This window comes from Kogia breviceps, chromosome X (assembly GCF_026419965.1).
Source record: "Kogia breviceps isolate mKogBre1 chromosome X, mKogBre1 haplotype 1, whole genome shotgun sequence".
In the NCBI taxonomy this organism is placed as follows: domain Eukaryota; kingdom Metazoa; phylum Chordata; class Mammalia; order Artiodactyla; family Physeteridae; genus Kogia; species Kogia breviceps.
This window is the reverse complement of record NC_081330.1, coordinates 72,957,331-72,979,583: the sequence shown is the minus strand read 5'-3', so window position 1 is coordinate 72,979,583 and position 22,253 is coordinate 72,957,331. Positions and strand designations below refer to the sequence as shown.

The 22,253-nt window shown below is 38.8% G+C and overlaps 1 protein-coding gene and 1 non-coding gene across 3 annotated transcripts in view; both read left to right on the top strand.

Annotated features, from left to right (window-relative positions):
- KIF4A (kinesin family member 4A) overlaps nucleotides 1-22,253 on the top strand; it is a 138,361-nt gene that overhangs the window by 100,522 nt on the left and 15,586 nt on the right. For both annotated transcript variants that reach the window (XM_067024308.1, XM_059050372.2), the window contains 10 exons: nucleotides 3,106-3,189; nucleotides 4,402-4,515; nucleotides 12,278-12,433; nucleotides 12,555-12,655; nucleotides 16,656-16,785; nucleotides 18,084-18,254; nucleotides 18,633-18,740; nucleotides 19,759-19,836; nucleotides 20,193-20,291; nucleotides 21,063-21,245. In XM_067024308.1, coding sequence (XP_066880409.1) covers nucleotides 3,106-3,189; nucleotides 4,402-4,515; nucleotides 12,278-12,433; nucleotides 12,555-12,655; nucleotides 16,656-16,785; nucleotides 18,084-18,254; nucleotides 18,633-18,740; nucleotides 19,759-19,836; nucleotides 20,193-20,291; nucleotides 21,063-21,245 — 1,224 coding nt within the window. The remainder of the gene's footprint in view (nucleotides 1-3,105; nucleotides 3,190-4,401; nucleotides 4,516-12,277; nucleotides 12,434-12,554; nucleotides 12,656-16,655; nucleotides 16,786-18,083; nucleotides 18,255-18,632; nucleotides 18,741-19,758; nucleotides 19,837-20,192; nucleotides 20,292-21,062; nucleotides 21,246-22,253) is intronic.
- LOC131749100 (U6 spliceosomal RNA) lies at nucleotides 16,983-17,089 on the top strand. The gene has a single exon (XR_009333208.1). It is a non-coding gene; the product is annotated as a U6 spliceosomal RNA (small nuclear RNA).

The following is a 22,253-nucleotide window of genomic DNA, read 5'->3' as shown; positions in this document are numbered from 1 at the left end:
CAGAATGTGATATGCTGGGTCAAGAAATGAGAGAAGTACTTCAGGAATGGTGACATGAGGAATGGTGGCATGAGGAGCTTTGTGGACTCTCTTCCCAGCAAAAGAAGCACAACTGGTGAAATGTATTGTCCTAAGGGCATACAGCAAGGAAACGATTATTCAAGGAAATCTACTAAATCTGAGTAAGAACAACAGTAGTCTGTGTTATATGAGCCACGACCAACTCTCTCCCTTCATCCCCCTCAGCTCCATGTTGCTGAAGCTTTGTTTCAGGCAAGAGCAGCCAAGAGATCTGGGGATCCCTTCTTCTACGCAGCCTCCATGCAAAGGGTGGAAGCTGTATCCCTGCTGCAGAAGACCAGGACTACTGGGGTCTGACTACCATAACCCATCTAATCGTAGGATGTAGATTCCATGTCAGGAGACCAGCCAAGAAAAATAGGGTGTGCTGCCACTGGCCAGCATCCTACTCATAGAACAGAGATGTCACTCAGAGAAGTGGGCTTCTGTCCCCACCCCCAGGTCCTAAGCAGTGGTGCAGAGGGTTCTGCCCAGGGGGAGGGGCAGGCCATAGGAATGCAGCTCTCCCTAAGGGGACTGACTTTATTTGGGGACAGAGTCTGGGGAAGTTAAAACCTAAAGGTGCTGTCAAAAACAATGGCAATTTTGGTGGTGAGCAATTAAGAGGAGACTGGTAGCTCCATGAGAGCAGCAGTCAAAATATTCAAAGATTTGAATATTTTGAATATTTGAATATTTCATTTGACTGCTCAATGAAACAGCAGTCAAAATATTCAAAGATCTAATGACTGAAAACTTTCTAAATTTGATGAAAAACATTAATCTACACATCTAAGAAGCTCAATCAACTACAAGTAGGATAAATGCAAAGAGATCAATCATGTCCAATTGTTGAAAGACAAAGACAAAAAACTTAAAAGCAACAAGATAAAATGACTCATCACTTACAAAGAAATCCCAATAAAATTAACAGCTGAATTCTCATCAGATCAGGAACAAGACAAGAGTATCCACTCTCGCCACTTCTTTTCAACATTGTCCTGGAGGTTCTAGCCAGAACACTTACTTAGGCAAGTAAAATATATGAAAGGCATCCAGATTGGAAAGGAAAAAGCAAAACTGTCTCTATTAGAGATGACATGATCTTGTATGTGGAAAATCCTAGAGAATCAACTGAAAACTATTAGAACTAATACAGGTGTTCAGCAGGGTTACAGGACATAAGTTCAATGCACAAAATTTGGTTGTGTTTCTATTCACTAACAATTTGAAAATGAAATTAAGAAAGTTCCTTTTCGTGGGCTTCCCTGGTGGCACAGTGGTTGAGAGTACCCCTGCCGATGTAGGGGACACAGGTTCGTGCCCCGGTCCGGGAAGATCCCACATGCCATGGAGTGGCTAGGCCCGTGAGCCATGACCACTCAGCCTGTGTGTCCGGAGCCTGTGCTCTGCAACGGGAGAGGCCACAACAGTGAGAGGCCCGCGTACCACCAAAAAAAAAAAAAAAAAAGAAAAAGAAAGTTCCTTTTCTTAATTGGTGCAGTGGTTAAGAATCCACCTGCCAATGCAGGGGACACGGGTTTGAGCCCTGGTCCGGGAAGATCCCACATGCTGAGGAGCAACTAAGCCCATGCACCACAACTACTGAGCCTATAGTCTAGAGCCCACAAGCCACAACTACTGAGCCCATGCGCCACAACTACTGAAGCCCACGTGCCTAGAGCCTGTGCTCCACAACAAGAGAAGCCTCCGCAATGAGAAGCCAACGCACCACAATGAAGAGTAGCCCCCACTCGCCGCAACTAGAGAAAGCCTGCACGCAGCAATGAAGACCCAACACAGCCAAAAAATTAATTAATTAATTAATTTTAAAAGATCTAAATACATGGAACAATAATCCATGCTCATGGATGGGAAGACTTAATATTCTTAAGTTGGAATACCCCCTCAGATTGATCTACAGATTCAACACAATCCCAACTAAATTTCCTCTAGCTTATTGGTAGAAATTCACATGCTGATCCTAAAAGTCATATGGAGATGCAGGTGACCCAGAATAGTCATAACAATCTTGAAAGAGAATAATAAATTTGGAGATATCACATTTCCTGATTGCAGCACATCCATCACCTCACATAGTTACCCCTTCTTTTCAGTGTAGGGAGAACACTTAAGATCTACTCTCCTAACAAATTTCAAGTATACAGTATAGTATTATTAACTATAGTTACTATGCTATACATAGATTCCCCAGAACTTATTCATTTTATAACTAAAAGTTTGTGCCCTTTGACCAACCTTTTCCCATTTTCCTCACTGCCCCCACCCCCTCCCCAGTACCTGGTAATTACCATTCTACTGTCTGGTTATATGAGTTTGACTTTTTAGATTTCACATATAAGTGAGATCATATAGTATTTGTCTTTCTCAGTCTGGTTTATTTCACTTACCACAGTGACCTCCAGGTTCATCCATGTTGTTGCAAATGGCAGGATTTCCTTGTTTGTGACTGAATGATATTCCATTGTATATACAGTTGACCCTTGAACAACATGGGTTTGAACTGCATGGGTATTTTTTTCAATAGTAAATACTACACTACTATACTATCTGCAGTTGGTTGAATCCATGGATGCAGAACCACAGATATGGAGGGCCAACTGTAAAGTTACACACGAATTTTCAACTGCATGGGGGTTGACGCCCCTAACCCCACATTGTTGAGGCATCAACTGTATACACGTACCACATTTTCTTTATCCATTCATTTGTCAACAATTTAGGTCAACTTAGGTTGTCAACTTAGGATGTTTCCATATCTTGATTATTGTGAATAATGCTGCAATGAATATGGGAATGCAGATATCTCTTCAAGATACTGATTTCATTTCCTTTGGATATATATATATATATACCCAGTAGTGAGATTGTCAGATCATATGGTCTTTCTATTTTTAATTTTTTAAGGAACCTCCATACTGATTTCCATAATGACTATACCATTGAAAGACTCTTCAGTTACATTATAAGGTTTTATTTTAGCTAGCTGAATAGCAATGAAAAGTCTGACTCTTTTCTTCTCAGGACCGTAAGAGGCAATATGAACTGCTCAAACTTGAAAGAAGCTTCCAGAAACAGTCTAATGTGCTCAGACGTAAAACTGAGGAGGTAAGAAAATCCAATCTGCTAGGTCAAGTGTATTATCACTTTCAGGCTTGGATGATGGCAGAGTAGTATCCCTTAAATGAGCCAGTGTCCTGAGAAACCAGGGGTAACAGTCTTGACCAGCAGTTCCTAAGTCTTGATCCCTATTTGTCATGAACTGTGAGCAGATAAAAACCTGATGAAAATGGCACTATTCAAATAAGTATTTTTTCTAATTGGGCTTGCTTCTTTCCAAACAAAACAAAACAAAAAGCAGAGTAATTCTGATATATGACATTTCCAGACGCTTTCAGTCTGCAGTGCTTCCTTGAGATTGTGTGCCTCCCCTAGGCTCTAAAGCAGTAGCTGTTCACCAGTGTTATGTACATGGAGACTTATAAATGTGGTTCCTATAAGAATTCAAACCCATAGAATTTTTTCATTTTTCTTGACTAATATGCTAAAAATTAGAATGTTCTTTCTTTTTTATTATATTAATACAAATTCTTTTATTGAAGTAGAATATATATACCTAAAAAGGGCACAAATATTGTGTACATCTCCACGAGTTATTCCAAAGTGAAAAAACCTGTACAACCATCAACCTAAGACAAACAAGTCACTACTAGAACCTTAGAACTTCATCCCAACCCCCCACCTATTCTCTCTCCAAATGATGAGTCCTTCCCTCTTCCTCAGAGGTAACGACTGTCCTGACTTCTAACACTACAAATAAGTTTTCCTGGTTTTGAAGGGAATTACAGAGAATGAAATGAATCTTGTTTCTTTCATTTGGTAGTAGAATTGTAATAAACACCAATGCTGTTGCACGTAGGGGTGGTTTGCTCTGAACTTGCATTTCCGTATCTTTTGGCACAGGTACATGAGCATTTCTGTTGAGTTATACCTAGGGGGGAAATGATGAATCACAGGGATTGTGTATGTTCAATTTTAGTTAATAATGACAAACGATTTTCCATGGTATTTGTACCAAAGTTTACTACCACCAGCCATGGATAAGAGTTTCAGTCGCTCCATATCCTCACTAATCTTGGGATTGTCAGTCATTTTATTTTTCATCGTAGCCACTCCAGGGTTTGAGTAAAAGCATCTCACTGGGTTCTAATTTGTACTTCTCAGATGATTAGCTGTATGAATCATCAGGTACATAATTAATGAAGAATGTTCTTCTTTCTACCCTTCAATTCAACATTACTATGAGCCATTTTTATTTAGGCAGCAGCTGCCAACAAGCGTCTCAAGGATGCTCTCCAAAAACAACGAGAGGTTGCAGAAAAGCGGAAGGAGACTCAGAACCGTGGAATGGAAGGCACTACAGCTCGAGTGAAGGTATGGACAACTTGAACTGCCATTTGTCTTATGTACATTGGGGATAAGAAAAAATGGGGAGTAGCTTTCTTTTCATTTAGAAGTGAATACTACAAAATCTGGAGTTCTACCTGAAAGTGTTATTTCTGAACAGTTGTTAAAGACCATGAGTAGTGAACCCTTTCTATCCCTGCCCCTGTTCAGTTAATTTTTTAACAGTTTTATTTAGGTATACTTGACCTACAATAAATTATACATATTTAAAGTGTACAGTTTAATACGTTTTGACACAGATATGCACCCATTAAATCATAACCACAATCAAGATAAAGTCAATGTCCATCAGGACCAAAACTTTCTTCGTACACCTTTGTAATCCCTCCCTACCCTCCCCAGTCTATTCCTCTATGCCCCATCTCTAGGCAGCCATTAATCTGCTTTCTGTCACTGGATTTTCTACATAGATGATCACATCATCTGCACATAGGGACAATTTTATTTATCCTTACCCACTCTGTATGCCTTTAAAAAAAACTTTCTTGCCTCATTGTACTTGCTAGAACCTCCAATAAAATGTCCAATAGAATAGGTGAAAAGAGGGCATCCTTGCTTTGTTCCCAATCTTAGAGAGAAAGCATTCAGCCTTTCACCATTAAGTACGATATTAGCTATAAGTTTTTTGTATATGTTCTTTATCAGGTTGAAGAAGTTCTTGTCTATTCCTAGTTTGCTGAAAGTTTTTATGATGAATAGATGTTGAGTTTTTTCAAAAGTGTTTTCTGAATCTTCATGAGATTATCTTATGGTTTCTGATTTTTTGAGATAATCTTGAGGTGATCTTATGATCTTATGGTTGGTTTGTTTGTTTTTATTCAGTATGGCAAACGACATTGATTTTTTCCAATTTATTTTATTAAGGTATAACTGATGTACAGTAAGATATACCCTTTTTACTGTAGTTCTGCAAGTTTTAACATCATATACAGGTGTATAACCACCACCACAATAAAAATATAGAATAGTTCTATATTCCCCTATAACACTTTGTAGTCAATTTCTCCCACATCCATATGCTGGCCCTTCACAGACACTGATCTGTATTCTGTCATTATTGTTTTCACTTTGCATTGCATCAGTGTCATATAACTGGAAACGTAAAGTATGGCTTCTTTCACTTAGCATAAGGCATTTGATATTCATCCATGTTGTTGCCTGTATTATTCCATCGTATGGATGTTCCACCTATTCGCCTGTTAAAGGTTATCTTGGAGTCTTTTTTTTCCCTAGTTTTTGGTGATCATGAATAAGGCCACTATAAAGACATTCACATACAGTTTTCTGTATAACAAAGGTAGTCATTTCACTTGGGTAAATACCTAGGAGTGAGATTGCTCGGTCATATGGTAAGTGTATGTTTAACTTTATAAAACTGCCAAGGGACTTCCCTAGTGGCTCAGTGGTAAAGAATCCACCTTCCAATGCAGGGGACGCAGGTTCAATCCCTGGTAGGGGAACTAAGATCACACATGCCGTGTGGCAACTAAGCCTGCACACCACAACTACTGAGTGTGCGCACCTCAACTAGAGATCCCAAGTGCTGCAAACTACAGAGCCCATGTGCCACAACTAGAGAGAAGCCCTTGTGCCTCAACAAAGAGCCCAAGAGCTGCAACGAAAGATCCCACATGCCGCAACAAAGATCCCACGTGCCACAACTAAGACCTGACACAGCCAAAAATAATATTTTTAAAAATCTAATAGGGCTTCCCTGGTAGTGCAGTGGTTGAGAGTCCTCCTGCCGATGCAGGGGACACGGGTTCGTGTCCCAGTCCGGGAAGATCCCACATGCCGCGGAGCAACTAAGCCCGTGAGCCATGGCCGCTGAGCCTGCACATCCGGAGCCTGTGCTCCGCAACAGGAGAGGCCACAACAGTGAGAGGCCCACATACCGCAAAACAAAAAAAATCTAATAATATCAAAACAATAAGAATTTTTTTAAAAAAAGAAAAACTGCCCAATTATTTATCTAGTTGTTCAGTGCTGGTATATAGAAATACAACTGATTTTTGTATATTAAATTTTATCTTCTGACTTTATTAGTTTAGTGGCTCTTTTGTAGGTTCTTTGGGACTCTCTACATAGACAATCATGCCATCTATAAATTGTTTTTATTTTTTTTGGTTTTTTTTTTTTTTTTTGCGGTACACGGGCCTCTCACTGTTGTGGCCTCTCCCGTTGCGGAGCACAGGCTCCGGACGTGCAGACTCAGCAGCCATGGCTCACGGGCCCAGCTGCTCCGTGGCGTGTGGGATCTTCCCAGACCGGGACACGAACCCGTGTCCCCTGCATCGGCAGGCGGACTCTCAACCACTGCGCCACCAGGGAAGCCCTATAAATAGTTTTATTTCTTCCTTTATAATCTATATGTCTTTTATTTATTTTACTTGCCCTGTTGCATTGGCTAGGACATTCAGGATGATGTTGAATAGGAGTAGTGACAGTAGAAACCCTTCTGCTATTCCTGATCTCAGGGGAACAGTATTCAGTCTTTACCAGTAAGTATGACATTAGCTATAGGTTTTTCATAGAGGCCCTTTATCAGCTTAAGGAAGTTCTTATCTATTCTTAGCTTGCTGTGAGTTTTTATCCTGAGTGGATATAATTTTTTTTTGGCCATGCTGCGTGGTTTGCGGGATCTTACTTCCCTGACCAGGGATCAAACCCAGGCCCCCAGCAGTGAAAGTGCCGAGTCCTAACCACTGGACCACCAGGGAATTTCCAATAAGTGTATATAAATTTTGTCAAATACTTTTTGTCTCTAGTTTGTTGATTTGGTGAATGACTTTGATGTTCAAATATGGAACCAGCCTTGCATTCTTTGAATAAATTCCACTTGATTGTGATATATCATCCTTTTTATGTATTGTTGAATTCAACAATACATAAAATTAAAATTTTGCTAAAATAAAAATTTCGTGGAAAATTTTTGCATCTGTGCTCATGAGGGATATTGGTCTGTTGTTCTCTTGTAGTGTCTTTGTCTGGTTTTGGTATCAAGGCCTCTTAGAATACGTTAGAAACTATTGCCCCCTCTTCAATTGTCTATAAGAGTTTGTATAGAACTAATATTGTTTCTTCCTTAAAAGTTTGGTACAGGGACTTCCCTGGTGGTCCAGTGGTTAAGAATCCACCTTCCAATGCAGGGGATTGCGTGTTCCATCCCTGGTCGGGGAAATAAGATCCCACACACCACGGGGCAGCTAAGCCCATGCACCACAACTACTGAGCCCGCATGCCACAACTACAGAGCCCACATGCTCTGGAGCCCATGCACCACAACTACAGAGCCCACACACTGCAACAAAAGATCCTGCATGCCACAACTAAGACCTGATGCAGCCATAAATAAATAAATAAATATTTTTTAAAATAAAAATAAAAATCCTTTAAAAAAAAAGAAGAGGAAGTTTGGTACAGTTCAGAAGTTAAGCCATCTGGACCTGAAGAATGTTTTTGTTAGTTGTTGCTTTTGATGGGGAGGAGGGGTTAGCTGTAATTCAGTTTTTTAAATAGATATAGGGTTGTTCGGGTAATATATTTCCTCTTGAGTGAGCTTTGGTAGTTTGTGTGTTTTGTCTAAATTGTCAATTTTATTGGTGTGAAGTTATTCATAATATTCCTTTATTATCCTTCTAATGTCTGTAAAAACTGTAGTAATGTCCTCTATCTCATTCCTGTTATTGGTATTTTGTGTCTTTTCTCCTTTTTCTTGATCAGTTTGGCTAAGATTTATCAAAGAACCAGCTCATTCTTACAAATGGTTAAAATAGTAAATTTTATGTTATGTATATTTTACCACAATTAAAAACAATACCCCCAAAACCCCAGCTCATTAATTTCCAATCTGACCTTTATTATTTCTTTATTTCTGCTTTGGCTTTAATTGGCTTTTTTTTTTAAGTTTCTTAAAGGTAGAACCTGAGGTCATTGATATGAGTTCTTTTCTTTTCTAATATAAACATTTAGTGCTATAAATTTCCCTTTCAATACTCCTTTAATGACATCCCACAAATTTTGATAGTTGTTTTCATTCAATTCAAAATACATTCTAATTTCCCTGTTGATTTCTTCTTTGATCCACAGTTATTTTAAATGATGTTATTTACTTTCCAAATATTAGGGGATTTTTCCAAATATCTTTCTGTTATGATTTCTAATTTAATTTCATTATGGTTAGAGACTATCCTTTATATGACTTGAATCCTTTTGAATTTACTGAGACTTATTATGGCCTAGAATAGGTCAGTCTTAGCAAATGTTCAAACTGTGTGTACTTGAGAAGAATGTATATTCTGCTATTGTTGGATAGAGTGTTCTATAAATGTCAATCATGTTAATTTGATTGATTGTGCCATTCATTTCTACTGTATTCTTGCTGATTTTCTGCCTACTTGTTCTATCAGTTACTTAGAGATGGGTATTGAAATCTTCAATTAGAATTATGGATTTGTCTTTTTCTTATTATAGTTCTGGTTTTGCTCCATATATTTTGAAGCTCTGTTATTAGAGGCATAAACATGTAAGATTAATTGATCCCTTTATTATTATAATAATAAGTTTATTATTGTGATCATTTTTATCCCTAGCAATATTCTTTGTTCTGAAATCTACTTTTTCTGATAATAATATAGTCCCTCCAGCTTTCTTTTAATGTTAGCATGGTATATTTTTTAAAATCCTTTTAGCTTTAACCTCTGTGCCTTTGTGCGTTTTTAAAGTGTTTTTCTTATAGGCAGCATACAGTTGAGTCTAGCTTTTTTAATCCAGTCTGACAATCTGCATTTTAATTGGGGTGTTTAGACATTTACATTTAATGTGATTATTGATATGGGTTGATTTGAATCTATCATATTGCTATTTGTTTTCTATTTGTCCCATCTGTTCTTCATTCCCTTTTCCTTGTTTTCTGGCTTCTTTTGGATCAATTGAGTATTTTTATGATTCCATATTATATCCTTTGTTGGCTTATGTATGATTTTGTTTCAGATATTTTGGTGCTTTGTATACTAGGGGCATAAACATTAAGGATTAAGTTCTCTTGAATAATTGACTCCCTTACCATTATGAAATTATCTTTTTTTATCCTTGATAATATTCCTCTTTTTTCTTCCAGTTTTATTGAGATAAATTAATAAACAGCACTGCATAAGTTTAAGTGATTTGACTTATATACATAGTAATTTGACTTATATACATCTTGAAATGATTATCACAATAAGTTTAGTGAACATCCATCATTCATATAGATACAAAATTAAATAAATAGAAAAAAAATTTCTTGTGATGAGAACTCTTAGGATTTAGTCTCTTAACAACTTTTATATATAGCATACAGCAGTGTTAATTATATTTATCATGTTGTACATTACATCCCTAGTACTTACTTGATCTTATAACTGGAAGTTTGTACCTTTGACTGCCTCTCTGGTAACCACAAATCTGATCTTTTTTTCTATGAGTTTGTTAGTTTGTTTATTTTTGAAGTATAATTGACCTATAGCACTATGTTAGTTCCTGTTACACAACAGTGATTCAATATTTCTATACATTTAAAAATGATCACCATGATAAGTCTAGTTGCAATATGTCACCATACAAAGATATTACATAGTTATTGACTATATTCCCCACACTGTACATTTCATACCCTTGACTCCTTTATTTTGCAACTGGAAGTTTGTACCTCTTAATCTCCCTCACCTATTTCTTTCCTTCCTCTATGCCCCTCCCCCCGGCAATCACCTGTTTGTTCCCTATATCTATAACTGTTTCTGTTTTGTTATGTTCATTTGTTTTGTTTTTTAGATTCCACTTATAAATGAGATCACACAGTTTTTGTCTTTCTCTGTCTGACTTATTTCACTAAGCATAATATCCTCTAGGTACATTCATGTTGTCGCAAATGGAAAGATTTCATTCTTACGGCTGAGTAATATTCCATCGTATATACATATATATATATCTCACATCTTCTTTATCCATTCATCTATTGATGGCACTTAGGTTGCTTCCATATCTTGGCTATTGTAAATAATGCTGCAGTGAACATAGGGGTACATATGTATTTTCTAATTAGTGTTTTCGTTTTCTTTGGATAAATACCCAGGAGTGGAATTACTGGATCATATGGCAGTTCTATTTTTAATTTTTTGAGAATCTCCATACTGTTTTCCATAGTGACTGCACCAATTTACCTTCCCACCGACAGTGCATGAGGGTTCCCTTTTCTCCACATCCTCACCAACACTTGTTTTTGTTTTTTTACTTTTTATTTTATATTAGAATACAGTTTATTAACAATGTTGTGACAATTTCAGGTATACACACTGCTATATTTAAAATGGATAACCAACACTTGTTATTTGTTGTCTTTTTGATAATAGCCATTCTGACAGGTGTGAGGTGATATCTCATTGTGGTTTTGATTTGCATTTCCCTGATGATTAGCCATGTTGAACATCTTTTCATGTGCCTGTTGGCCATCTGTATGTCTTCTTTGGAAAAATGTCTAGTCAGATCCTCTATCCACTTTTAAACCTGGTTGTTCGTTTTTGTTTGTTTGTTTTTGATGTTGAATTGTATGAGTTCTTTGTGTATTTTGGATATTAACCCATATCAGGTATATCGTTTGCAAATATTTTCTCCCATTCAGTAGGTGGCCTTTTCATTTTGTTGATAGTTTCCTTCACTGTGCAAGAGCTTTTAGTTTGATGTAGTCCCATTTGTTTATTTCTGCTTTTCTTCCCTTGCCTGAGGAGACATAGCCCCCAAAATATTACTAAGACTGATGTCAAAGAGCTTACTGCCTACGTTTTCTTATAAAAAGATTTATCGTTTTGGGTCTTACATTTAGGTCTTTGATCCATTTTGAATTTATTTTTGTGCATGGTGTGAGAGAGTAGTCCAGTTTGATTCTTTTGCATCTAGCTGTCCAGTTTTCCCATCACCATTTATTGAAGAGGCTGTCTTTTACCCATTGGTATATTCTTGCCTCCATTGTCATAGATTTATTGCCCATATAAGTGTGGGTTCATTTTTGGGCTCTCTATTCTGTTCCATTTATCCATGTGTCTGTTTTTGTGCCAGTACCATACTGTTTTGATTACTGTGACATTGTAGTATAGTTTGAAATCAAGGAGCATCATACCTCCAGCCTTTGTTCTTCTTAATAATATTCTTCAATGTAAATTCTATATTATTTGATATTAATATATCCACTCCAGCTTTCTTTGATTACTCTTAGCATGGTATATCTTCATCCAAAAGTGAAAGGTTTCTCAGGGATGGTTACTTTTTTAAAAACTGAATTTAGTTAATTTTGTTTGCTTTTTAAAAAATTTCCATTCATCTATTTTAAAGATTAATAATAGTTATCTATTTATTAAATAGAACAGATAATCTAAATATACTTCAGTTCTATATTATGATTTGTTAAGGACAAAGGTTAAGGAGAAAGTGGAGAACGTAAAGACAGAATACATAGAAATGCTAGGATATCCGGAGAAAGATTTTCTGCAGAAAACTTTTCTTGTGACCTTTTGGGATATTGCTGTTAAAGGCTCTTAGAGCATTATTGGAATTTTTGGTCAGTGTAGGCACAAATGGAAATCTCACTCCTAGTTACTTGGGCTCTGATCCAAGTGAGATTAAATCTGGAGCTGAATATAGCCCATGGGCCAGAGATTCCTCATTCCTAACCCAACATCACTGATTTATCTTCTAGAGTTGGCTTGGAAATGAAATTGAGGTTATGGTCAGTACTGAGGAAGCCAAACGCCATCTGAATGACCTTCTTGAAGACAGAAAGATACTGGCTCAGGATGTGGCTCAACTCAAACAAAAAGTGGAATCTGGGGAGAATCCACCTCCTAAACTCCGCGTAAGTGCCCTATGGAAATACGTTACCAATGATCAGACTCCACACTCCCCAGAAGCCCTCACTACTTTGGAGAATTTCTTTCCAAGTAGTACTTCACCCTCATCCCCACTATTCTTTACAGAGGCGTACATTCTCACTTGCTGAACTGCGTGGTCAAGTTTCTGAGTCAGAGGATTCCATTACAAAGCAGATTGAAAGCCTAGAGACTGAAATGGAACTCAGGTACTGGAACTATGTCTAAGGCATTATAAAAATTTATGCCTTGATTCAAGATAGAACCTATCAATCAGTTATTCAAAAGCTTGTTTTTCAGAAGCTTTGTGATGTAGGAGAAGCAAGAGAAAGTAATGGTTTTTTGAGCTATACACTTCACTAGACATGTTAGATACATTTTCTCATTCGGTCTCTCCCTCTGAGGTATGCCTTGTGAGGTAAGTATCATTCTTCTCACTTTAGAGATCTAAGCTAAAGTTCAAAGATCTTTAAAAAATTGCTAAAGTTTATACAGAACTGGGATTCGAAACTCAGTTTATCTAATTCCAAAGCCTATGGTCTTTATCATATACCACAAGAACTGACTAAAAACAAAACTTTAGAGGAACCCAAGAAATGATACCAGAAGATCAACAACCTGGGAGAAGGAGAATTAGAGATCATCAGCAAAGTAGATATAATATAATGCATAAGTAAAGTATCATGACCATTAAATGAGATTAGAAAGTAAAGTACATAGCATAGTACTTGACATATTAGAAGTGCTCAATGAATACTCTTCTCTTTAATCACTGTTACTTTTTTTTTAAGTATCTGTGAAATCTAGAAGGAACAGAACTTTGACAGATATTTTATAGTGTCTTAGGGTAATAGAATTTTATTGCCCAGAAGACCTTGGAGACCATTTAATTTGTTTTTAGCAACACATACTAGCTGTTTGTCTTTGGATATGTCTTTAAGTTGCTCAACAGTTGAGTTTCTGCTTTGTGCTGCACTGGATGCAGTTGGGATATATAGAAAGAATAGATGGCATTGTCCTTGCTCTCGAGTAGAAACAGTATAATGACTGACAGTGGTGTGTTGGAATTGTTTGTTAAAATTTCAAGATGGTTGTAAACTGTTGAGAGCTTACAATTCCTTTGGTGAGAGTATTTACACTACAGAAACTAGCAAAAGCTACAAATCAGGTCTGTTTTTTTAGGTGCTGTTTGTTAAACATTTACCTGCACACCACTGTGCATAAGTAAATGATTATTTAAATGTAGGGCAGGTGACAGGTAGAGGGCAATTAGACAGAGGTGAGTTTAATCAAGGGAATTTCCCTAAGGACAAGAAAGGGCATTTGATAGATAAAACAACTCTGAAGTGTTCTGGCCCACCTCTTCCAAGAAGCCCTCCCTGACTCTTCATCCCTCACTAATTTTCCTCCTTTCTAAACTCCTTCAGAACTTACAGTACTCGGTCACGTAGTACACATGATATATGTTATCTTTATATTTATTAATTATTTTACATTGATTAGTCTTGTCAATCTAGACAGATTGTAAGCTTGTTAAAGGAAAGGACTATATATTAGACCAGGGTTCTCAAAGTGAGGTCTACAAACTCCTGGGGGTTCTCTGAGACCCTTTCAGGGAGTCTAGGTGACTCCCTGTTTTTATAAGAATATTAAGACATTGTTTGCTGTTTTTACTACACTGACATTTGCCATGATAGTGCAAAAGCAACAGTGGACAAAACTGCTAACACCTTAGCTTGAATCAAAGCAGTGGCACAAACCTGTACTAACAGTCATTGAATACTTCACCACCACACACTCTCAGTTTTACTTAAAAGTCAGTTTTACTTTTAGCTTTGATAAAGCAATAACAATTATTAATTTTATTAAATCTCAACCCTTGAGTTCAGATCTTTTTAATATTCTGTGTGACAGAATGAGAAGAACACATAAACCACTTGTGCTGATGCCAAAGGATGATGTTTCTCTCAAGGAACAGCACTTGTGCAATTGTTTGAGGTGTGAGTTTAACAGACCTCTTTTTTCATGGGACATCATTTTTACTTGAAAGAACGACTGACAGACAAACTATGGTTATTCAGACTTGGGTACCTGGCAGACATTTTCTCAAAAATGAACCGAGTGAGCCTGTCAAGTCAAGGAAAACAAATGACAGTGTTTGTCACCAAAAATAAAATTTGAGCTTTCAAGCAAAACTTAGAATTTTGGAAAACGTGTATCTGCCACTGTAAACTTGACAGTTTTTCATAGCTTTTCTAATGAGACTGGTAGTGATATTAACAATTGTGGTCTTTTTTACATTGTGTAATGAAATGTATTGATTTGAAGGCTCTGTATGACTGTCCAAATGACATGTTACAGAATCATGTTTGAGTAAAAGATCCATTCAGATTGCAAGTAACCACATTTCAACTAACTTTTAAGGAAATTGTTGGGTTTTGGTGTAGTCTCAAAGAAGAATATCCACAATTATCTCAAAAGACTATTAAAATGCTCCTCCTGGGGACTTCCCTGGTGGCACAGTGGTTAAGAATCCGCCTGCCAATGCAGGGGACACAGGTTCAAGCCTTGGTCCGGGAAGATCCCTCATGCCGTGGAGCAACTAAGCCTGTGCACCACAACTACTGAGCCTGCACTGTAGAGCCTGCGAGCCACAACTACTGAGCCCGAGTGCCACAGCTATTGAAGTCCATGCACCTAGAGCCCCTGTTCCACAACAAAGAGAAGCCACTGCAATGAGAATCCCACACACCGCAACGAAGAGTAGCCCCCGCTCGCCGCAACTAGAGAAAGCCCATGCACAGCAACGAAGACCCAACGCAGCCAAAAATAAATACAATTTAAAAAAATAAAGCTCCTCCCAGGAATTCCCTGGCAGTCCAGTGGTTAGGACGCGACGCTTTCACTGCAGTGTCCTGGGTTCAGTCCCTGGTCAGGGAACTAAGATCCCGTAAGTCGCACAGCACGGCCACAATAAAATAAAAAAAAATAAAATGATCCTCCCTTGTCCAGCTACATATCCATGTGCGGCCAGATTACCTTCATTTACATCAACCAGAACATGTCACAAAAGATAAAACGCAGAGGGAGATATGAGAATCCAGCTATCTTCTACTAAACCAGACATTACAGAGATTTGTAAAAATGTAAAACAATCCCACTATTCTCACTACATTATTTTTCGTGTTGGAAAATGTTGTTGTTGTGTGTGTGTGACACACACACTCCCCCACCCTGCATTCATGTCCTTTCCGGACCTTAGAATGTTACTTTATTTGGAAATAGTGTCATTGCAGGTGTAATTGTTAATGTATAATGGATTGTTGTGATTTTAAGTGAATAAATGTTTTTCTCAGTTTTACTTTCTAATACTGTAAATATCTATATGTATAACATACATAAGCAGAATTTCTTAGAGGTCCTCAATAATTTTTAAGAGTGTAAAGGGGTCCTAAGACCCAAAAAGTTTAGAACTGCTATCTTAGATTATTTTAGTACCCATCTTCTTTATAGTACCTTACATAGCACTGCATGTTACACACATGCCGGTATGCTCCCTCTCACTGGACACCTAGAAAATTTGAGAAGGAAGCTATTGATGAAACTGAAATATTGTGTACCTATTGGTCTCAGGCCGTACTTGACCATAAAGTATCTGGAAGCTATAACCAGGGTCGTGGTATCTAGTTTTCATAGAAACTTCTCAGTCCTGTGGCAGGTACTCAGAGATAACCTCTCACGACACCAGCCATAGGTATCAGTTTGGTGTTAGATTCCAGCAAAGAGCATCTACCTGTTTGTTCTTCTGAGATTTTTTTCCTTAAGGTCTCTAACCTGAATCTTGTCCTTGCATAGGTAAGCCACCACATCACTGTTCCAGTTTATGTGGCCTCAAGAAAAATTCACATTATGGTCAATGTGCTACAACAAAAGCCTCACTGAAACAAATCTTTCCAAGTCCCACTATATGACCCACTTATTTCAACCAGTATTTAATAAAATAAAACCATTTGGTTCGTCTTAGCATCCCTTTGTAACAAGATTTGAGATACTGTATAAAACCCTAACCAGATGACTCAATCATTATTTAAATGGTATTTAACTGATACCTCTGTCCATGAAACTATTTGAAGTTTCTCCTCAGAGCTCTTCCCCTCTCCTTGGTGTTGAGGCTACTAGAAATAAGGCTCACTGTTTCTTTCCCTGAAGGAGTGCTCAGATTGCTGACCTACAGCAGAAGCTGCTGGATGCAGAAAGTGAAGACAGGCCAAAACACCGCTGGGAGAATATTGCTACCATTCTGGAAGCCAAGTGTGCCCTGAAATACTTAATTGGAGAGGTAAACATCTCTCTTCCTCTCAGCAATTCGGGGTCTGATTTGGTGGGTTGAAATAAGATGTTAGCCTAGAATACTATCATAGTGTTATTGCCACTGTTTGTGGTAGAAACCACAATGACACAAACATTAGAGAAATAGTTTTATGGGTAAAGGTTGGTGTGGACAAGTACAGGCCAGTCACTTAAAAATATATATGAGTGTTCGCTTCGGCAGCACATATACTAAAATTGGAATGATACAGAGAAGATTAGCATGGCCCCTGCACAAGGATGACACGCAAATTCATGAAGCATTCCATATTTTATATATGTGTGTGTGTGTGTGTGCGTGTGTGTGTGTGTGTGTGTATGAGTTGCAAGTTGATACCTATTCCTGGCATATAGTAGGTGCTCAATAAATGTTCACTGTTGTTATTATGAAAAGATCAGGATGCCATAGTAGGCCACAGGTCAAACGTAAAATATTATACTATACTACTTTTTAAAACACCTCTGACATGTATTATATTCAAAAAGTTTAAGATACAATCTAGGAAAGAGAAAACCTTTGACATATAAAGATTCATCTTAAGGAAAATCCATCTTCACTGACTTTAAAATAAACGTATCATCTTCCACTGTCACAAGAGGAATTAAAATTGATCATCTCTGGTGACTGAAGCAAGCATACAAACTCCGACTCTGCAAGTTTGAGCAGTGCTATCCTTTATGCATTTTTGTGTTGGGTTAGCAGATTTATCCTACTAAGGAAATCCTGATTAGTCTTGTGAACACTGGTGTTTATGATGTTCACCATCTGGGCTAGTAGAGAATATAAAACTAGGCCAGCATAGGATATCAATCTAGCCTGAAGAGCCAGAGCTGTACTCTCGGCTAATGTGTCTACGAGTTCCAACATGTGAACACAGACATTCTGAAATGGGACATAATTATCCATAAGGGTGTGTGCTATGGATTTCTCTTTAAAATTAAGGAAGAACTTGAGTATCAGAATTTGGAATTGTCACATAACGTTTGTGTTAGATTTATTCTTGCCTTGAGGTAGAACAAGAGATTAAATGACCTCAGCAGTGGCTTCCAGCTCTAAGATACCTATCTCAACAGATATCTAGGCTCTTGGTTTGGGTGGTGGTAACTCTATTCAATGGTAGAATCCATATGACATGAAAACATAAGAATGGACTTGGACATGGAAGAACTTTTCTCAGTCCATTTCAAGAAAGCTGACATTTTCCTGCCTAATGAATGGGGAAAGGTGGCCATTCTCCAAATAAACTGATCTTCTTTTATCCCTTCCAGCTGGTCTCCTCCAAAATACAGGTCAGCAAGCTTGAAAGCAGCCTGAAACAGAACAAGGCCAGCTGTGCTGACATGCAGAAGATGCTGTTTGAGGAACGAAATCATTTTGCTGAAATAGAGACAGAGTTACAGGCAGAGCTGGTGAGAGTGGAGCAACAGCACCAAGAGAAGGTAAGCTGGCGAGATCCAAGAAGCTATACTGAAAAACAAACCATTTTTGCTCTTTGTTGTTAGTTAAAAATAATAATAATAATTATGGGGGTATGAAGTTTCCTTCAAAAGACCACATAGTCTTTTCCAATTTTTGCAAATAAGAAACCAGAAATAGAGAAAAATGACTTATCTAATAAGTTTACATATACCAGTGACAATGGCTCTTAGCCTCCAACTTTAATACCAAGATGAACATGATGATACTTCAAGCCATGAGAGCCAAAGAGAACAATTTACTTTGAAATCACAAAGGAGTAAATGGATCACTGCTTGGACTAAACCAGAATTCCTTTTCCTGTCATTCCTTTGGTACCTTTGGGTTGTATCTTTCTGTAGGTGTTATACCTCCTCAGCCAGCTGCAGCAAAGCCAAATGGCGGAGAAGCAGCTAGAGGAGTCCGTCAGTGAAAAGGAACAACAGCTGCTGAGCATCCTGAAGTGTCAGGTATGGAGATGAGGCAAAGGTCTCCAGAGATGGGTTCCCCAGGCCTGACTGAGAATCCTGTCTGATTTATATGACTCTACCTTCAGGAAAGAGTAATTACCTACTGAAAAAAAGCTTTATAATGGTAGCCTTTTATAATGGTAGCCTCTATTGCCTTGTTGCCCTGTTCGATCAATTTAGGGGTGTTTAGGATATAGCCACACATAAGATAACCTCCGTTTTGGTACAGAAATGACAGTACATACTCCATACCAAACTTCAAGGCCTCCTGGTTCTTTGCCTCAACCCTGAGCTCTGAAGAGTTGATAAACTTAAATCATCCAGTAGAATCCTAGGGGCATTTAGCTGTCTCTTCCTGTGCCTGTTCTGAGTTGAGACCTGACCTATTTGTAAAATGCCTGGGGTAGGCATTTCTTCCAGAGGCTGGGAACACCACACCCTTTAGTAGCATGTTGGAGCACTATTTTATCCAACTTAGAGTCTTTTTCCTGAACCACCAGTCTCTACGGCTTCCTTGGCACTGCCCATCAAAGACATAACCAAACGTGTTAAGGTCATAGGCATGAATCCAATTATCATAAGTGCCAAGGACGTTTAATCAGGCTTATTAGTGTAGCAAATAAACTGCCTAATCTGTGTTGAGAAGTGTGGACAAAAGCATCTGTAGACTTCAAAGAAACAGCTGACTCTCTGGGTGGGTTTTTTTATCAGCATCCTGATGTGAATAAGGGATATGAGGCTAGAAAATAGAAAAGAACGAGGAAGGCATGTAGAGCAGAGCCCATGGTTCCTGCAAGTGTGGTCGTGGCTGCTTGGGAGCATTGGAATAGAGGTGGCACTCAGGACACCTAGGAATTGGTGGGGATCAGGAATTTCTCTGGGCGCCAGTGCCTGCTGTGCAAAACCCACCTGCTGCCAGCAAGTTGGCAGTAGTATGTTTTCATCCCTGTGAGTTGTTTGGTAACCCACATGTAGTGCCCCAAATAACCCCACCTATCACTGCATTATCTGGAAATAGGATGAAGAACTTGAGAAGATGCAGGAAGTGTGTGAGCAAAATCAGCAACTTCTCCGAGAGAACAAAATCATGAAGCAGGTAGTACAGCTTCCCACCCACTTAATAAGCCTTGGGAGACCCTCTTGCAACTGAGGCCAGCTCGTGCGAGCAACCCTGAGTATAATGACTTGGCTCAATTTTATGAGATCTACATCTAGTTTCCATGTGGTATGGTCATGTGCATTTCAGATGGTATAAACACATTTTTTAATTTGCTCTTTTCTGAATCTAATACTGATCTTGTAAAGTGGGAGTCCTTCAACCTACTTTGCTCTTACCCTGCCTCGCTTTACCATGGCTTAAGTTTAAGCTAACTTAGGAATCTTTATGTTTTAGCCATGAACACTCTCAGAAGCTGCCCTGCAATGTACACTTTGTCTCTTCTTTTCAAATAGAAATTGAACCTCCTCCAAGTAGCCAGCAGACAGAAATCTCATCTTCCTAAGAATACCCTTCTATCTCCAGACTCTTCTTTCGAATATATCCCACCTAAGGTAAACTTCTCAGGGCATGTGATACCTTCGCATAGCCAAGGTTTGGGGTGAGTGTACTAAAATCACCTTTCAGAAGTAGTTGAGAGTTAAAATTCCCACATTCCAGCATTTCAATTTTCTATGGAGTCCCAAATAAAACTACAGGACAATCTTGAGGAAAATAGGCATTCTCCCTCCCTAGACGGCTGACGTTGGACCATGTACAGGCATTATGCAACACAACTGAGGAGGAGGCGCATAGAAAAGAGCAGCGGGGCTTCCCTGGTGGCGCAGTGGTTGAGAATCCGCCTGCCGATGCAGGGGACGCGGGTTCGTGCCCTGGTCCAGGAGGATCCCACATGCCGCGGAGTGGCTAGGCCCGTGAGCCATGGCCGCTGGGCCTGCGTGTCCGGAGCCTGTGCTCTGCAACGGGAGAGGCCACAACAGTGAGAGGCCCGCGTAACAAAAAAAAAAAAAAAAAAAAAAAAAAAAAAAAAAAAAACAGCAGCGTTCAGCTGTCCATCCAAAGATACTTATCATATCATGAGTCCCTCCCTCCTCCCTCAGATTGCTCAGCCTCTATCCCTTCAGTTTCTCTCCCTTCAAAGACTCTATGAGGCCAAAGGCTAAAGCAGAATTTCTTCTGATTGGTAAAGCCAAGTGGGGTATATCTGAGGGCATCTGAAATCTCTGCTCTGAGAATATAGCTGGCAGCAGCTACTGGGATGATATAATCCACATGTTGTTGTTATTGTTTTTAATTAAATAACCATTCCAAACTTTTTTTCTTAGCCCAAACCTTCCCGGTTTAAAGAAAAGTTCCTGGAGCAAAGCATGAACATCGAAGATATAAAATATTGTTCAGAATATTCTGTGAATGAGCCTGAGGACAGTGACGGTGATGGTGGTGATGGGGACGATGAGGAATGGAAGCCAACAAAATTAGTTAAGGTGTCCAAGAAGAACATCCAAGGGGTAGGAGGCAGCTCATCTCTTTCAGGGGTTCTAGTCATTAGTCTTCACTGCCAGTAAGGGTGTGCCGGCCCCAGACCCTACACCTCAATCCCTCGATCGTGTTCAGAGGCACTGGCTCTGCTGAGGGGTGCTTGTTGGGCCAGCTCTGTATGGAACCGGGGGCTAGTTGAGAGGGCTGCCTGGGTGCACAGGGAGGCTCTTTTCATGTTTTCAAGTTCTGACCAGTCTGAACAAGTAGTAGTGGTCTATACCATCTCATTGAAACTGGTTCCAGTGTGACCATAATAATCTTTCACATTTTTAAAGCACTTTACAGTTTATAAACCATTCTCATATATGTTACCTCTTTTCATTGTCACCAAAAAAAATCCAGTGAGGTGTTTATTATTTGTATTTTACAGCTTGATCTGAGACCCTTGAGAGGGAAATGACCTTGCCCAGGGACATAAAACAAAGTGACAGTCAGGACTTGAAATCAAAGGTTCTGACTCCAAGTTCAGTTTGTTTCTACCACATCATGGTCATATCAGTAAAAATTGTAGACCAGAAGCTGAGTGGGAACTTTAAGATTGAACACACCAAAGTTAAGGCTAGTTAGAAACAATCTGACTTTGAGGCATGCTCTATTTACTTACACAATGATAATCCTACGTATTTATCAAACCTAGGTGTTCTATGTTGAAACATTAACTTCCCAGGCATTACAGTTCATCACTACCCCAACTGTGGCCTGCAGCCACATTCCACTTAAAGAGAACAGCTCACAAATTACCCTAGCTGGATTCCTGGAAGGTTATTCGATTTCATTAGCTGATAGTGCACCACATGGGGAACTGAGCCTTGTAAAGCCACAACACCAGAGAGAAGCAAGTCATGAGGAATAGACAGCCGTGGTGGCCTTAAGTCATTTGGAAAGTCATCAGGAATGCAACATACCATGTACTCTTAGTGGGACTAAGAGCTCATCCTTAGCCTCAGAGAGCTTATAATCTAATGGGAAAACAAGCC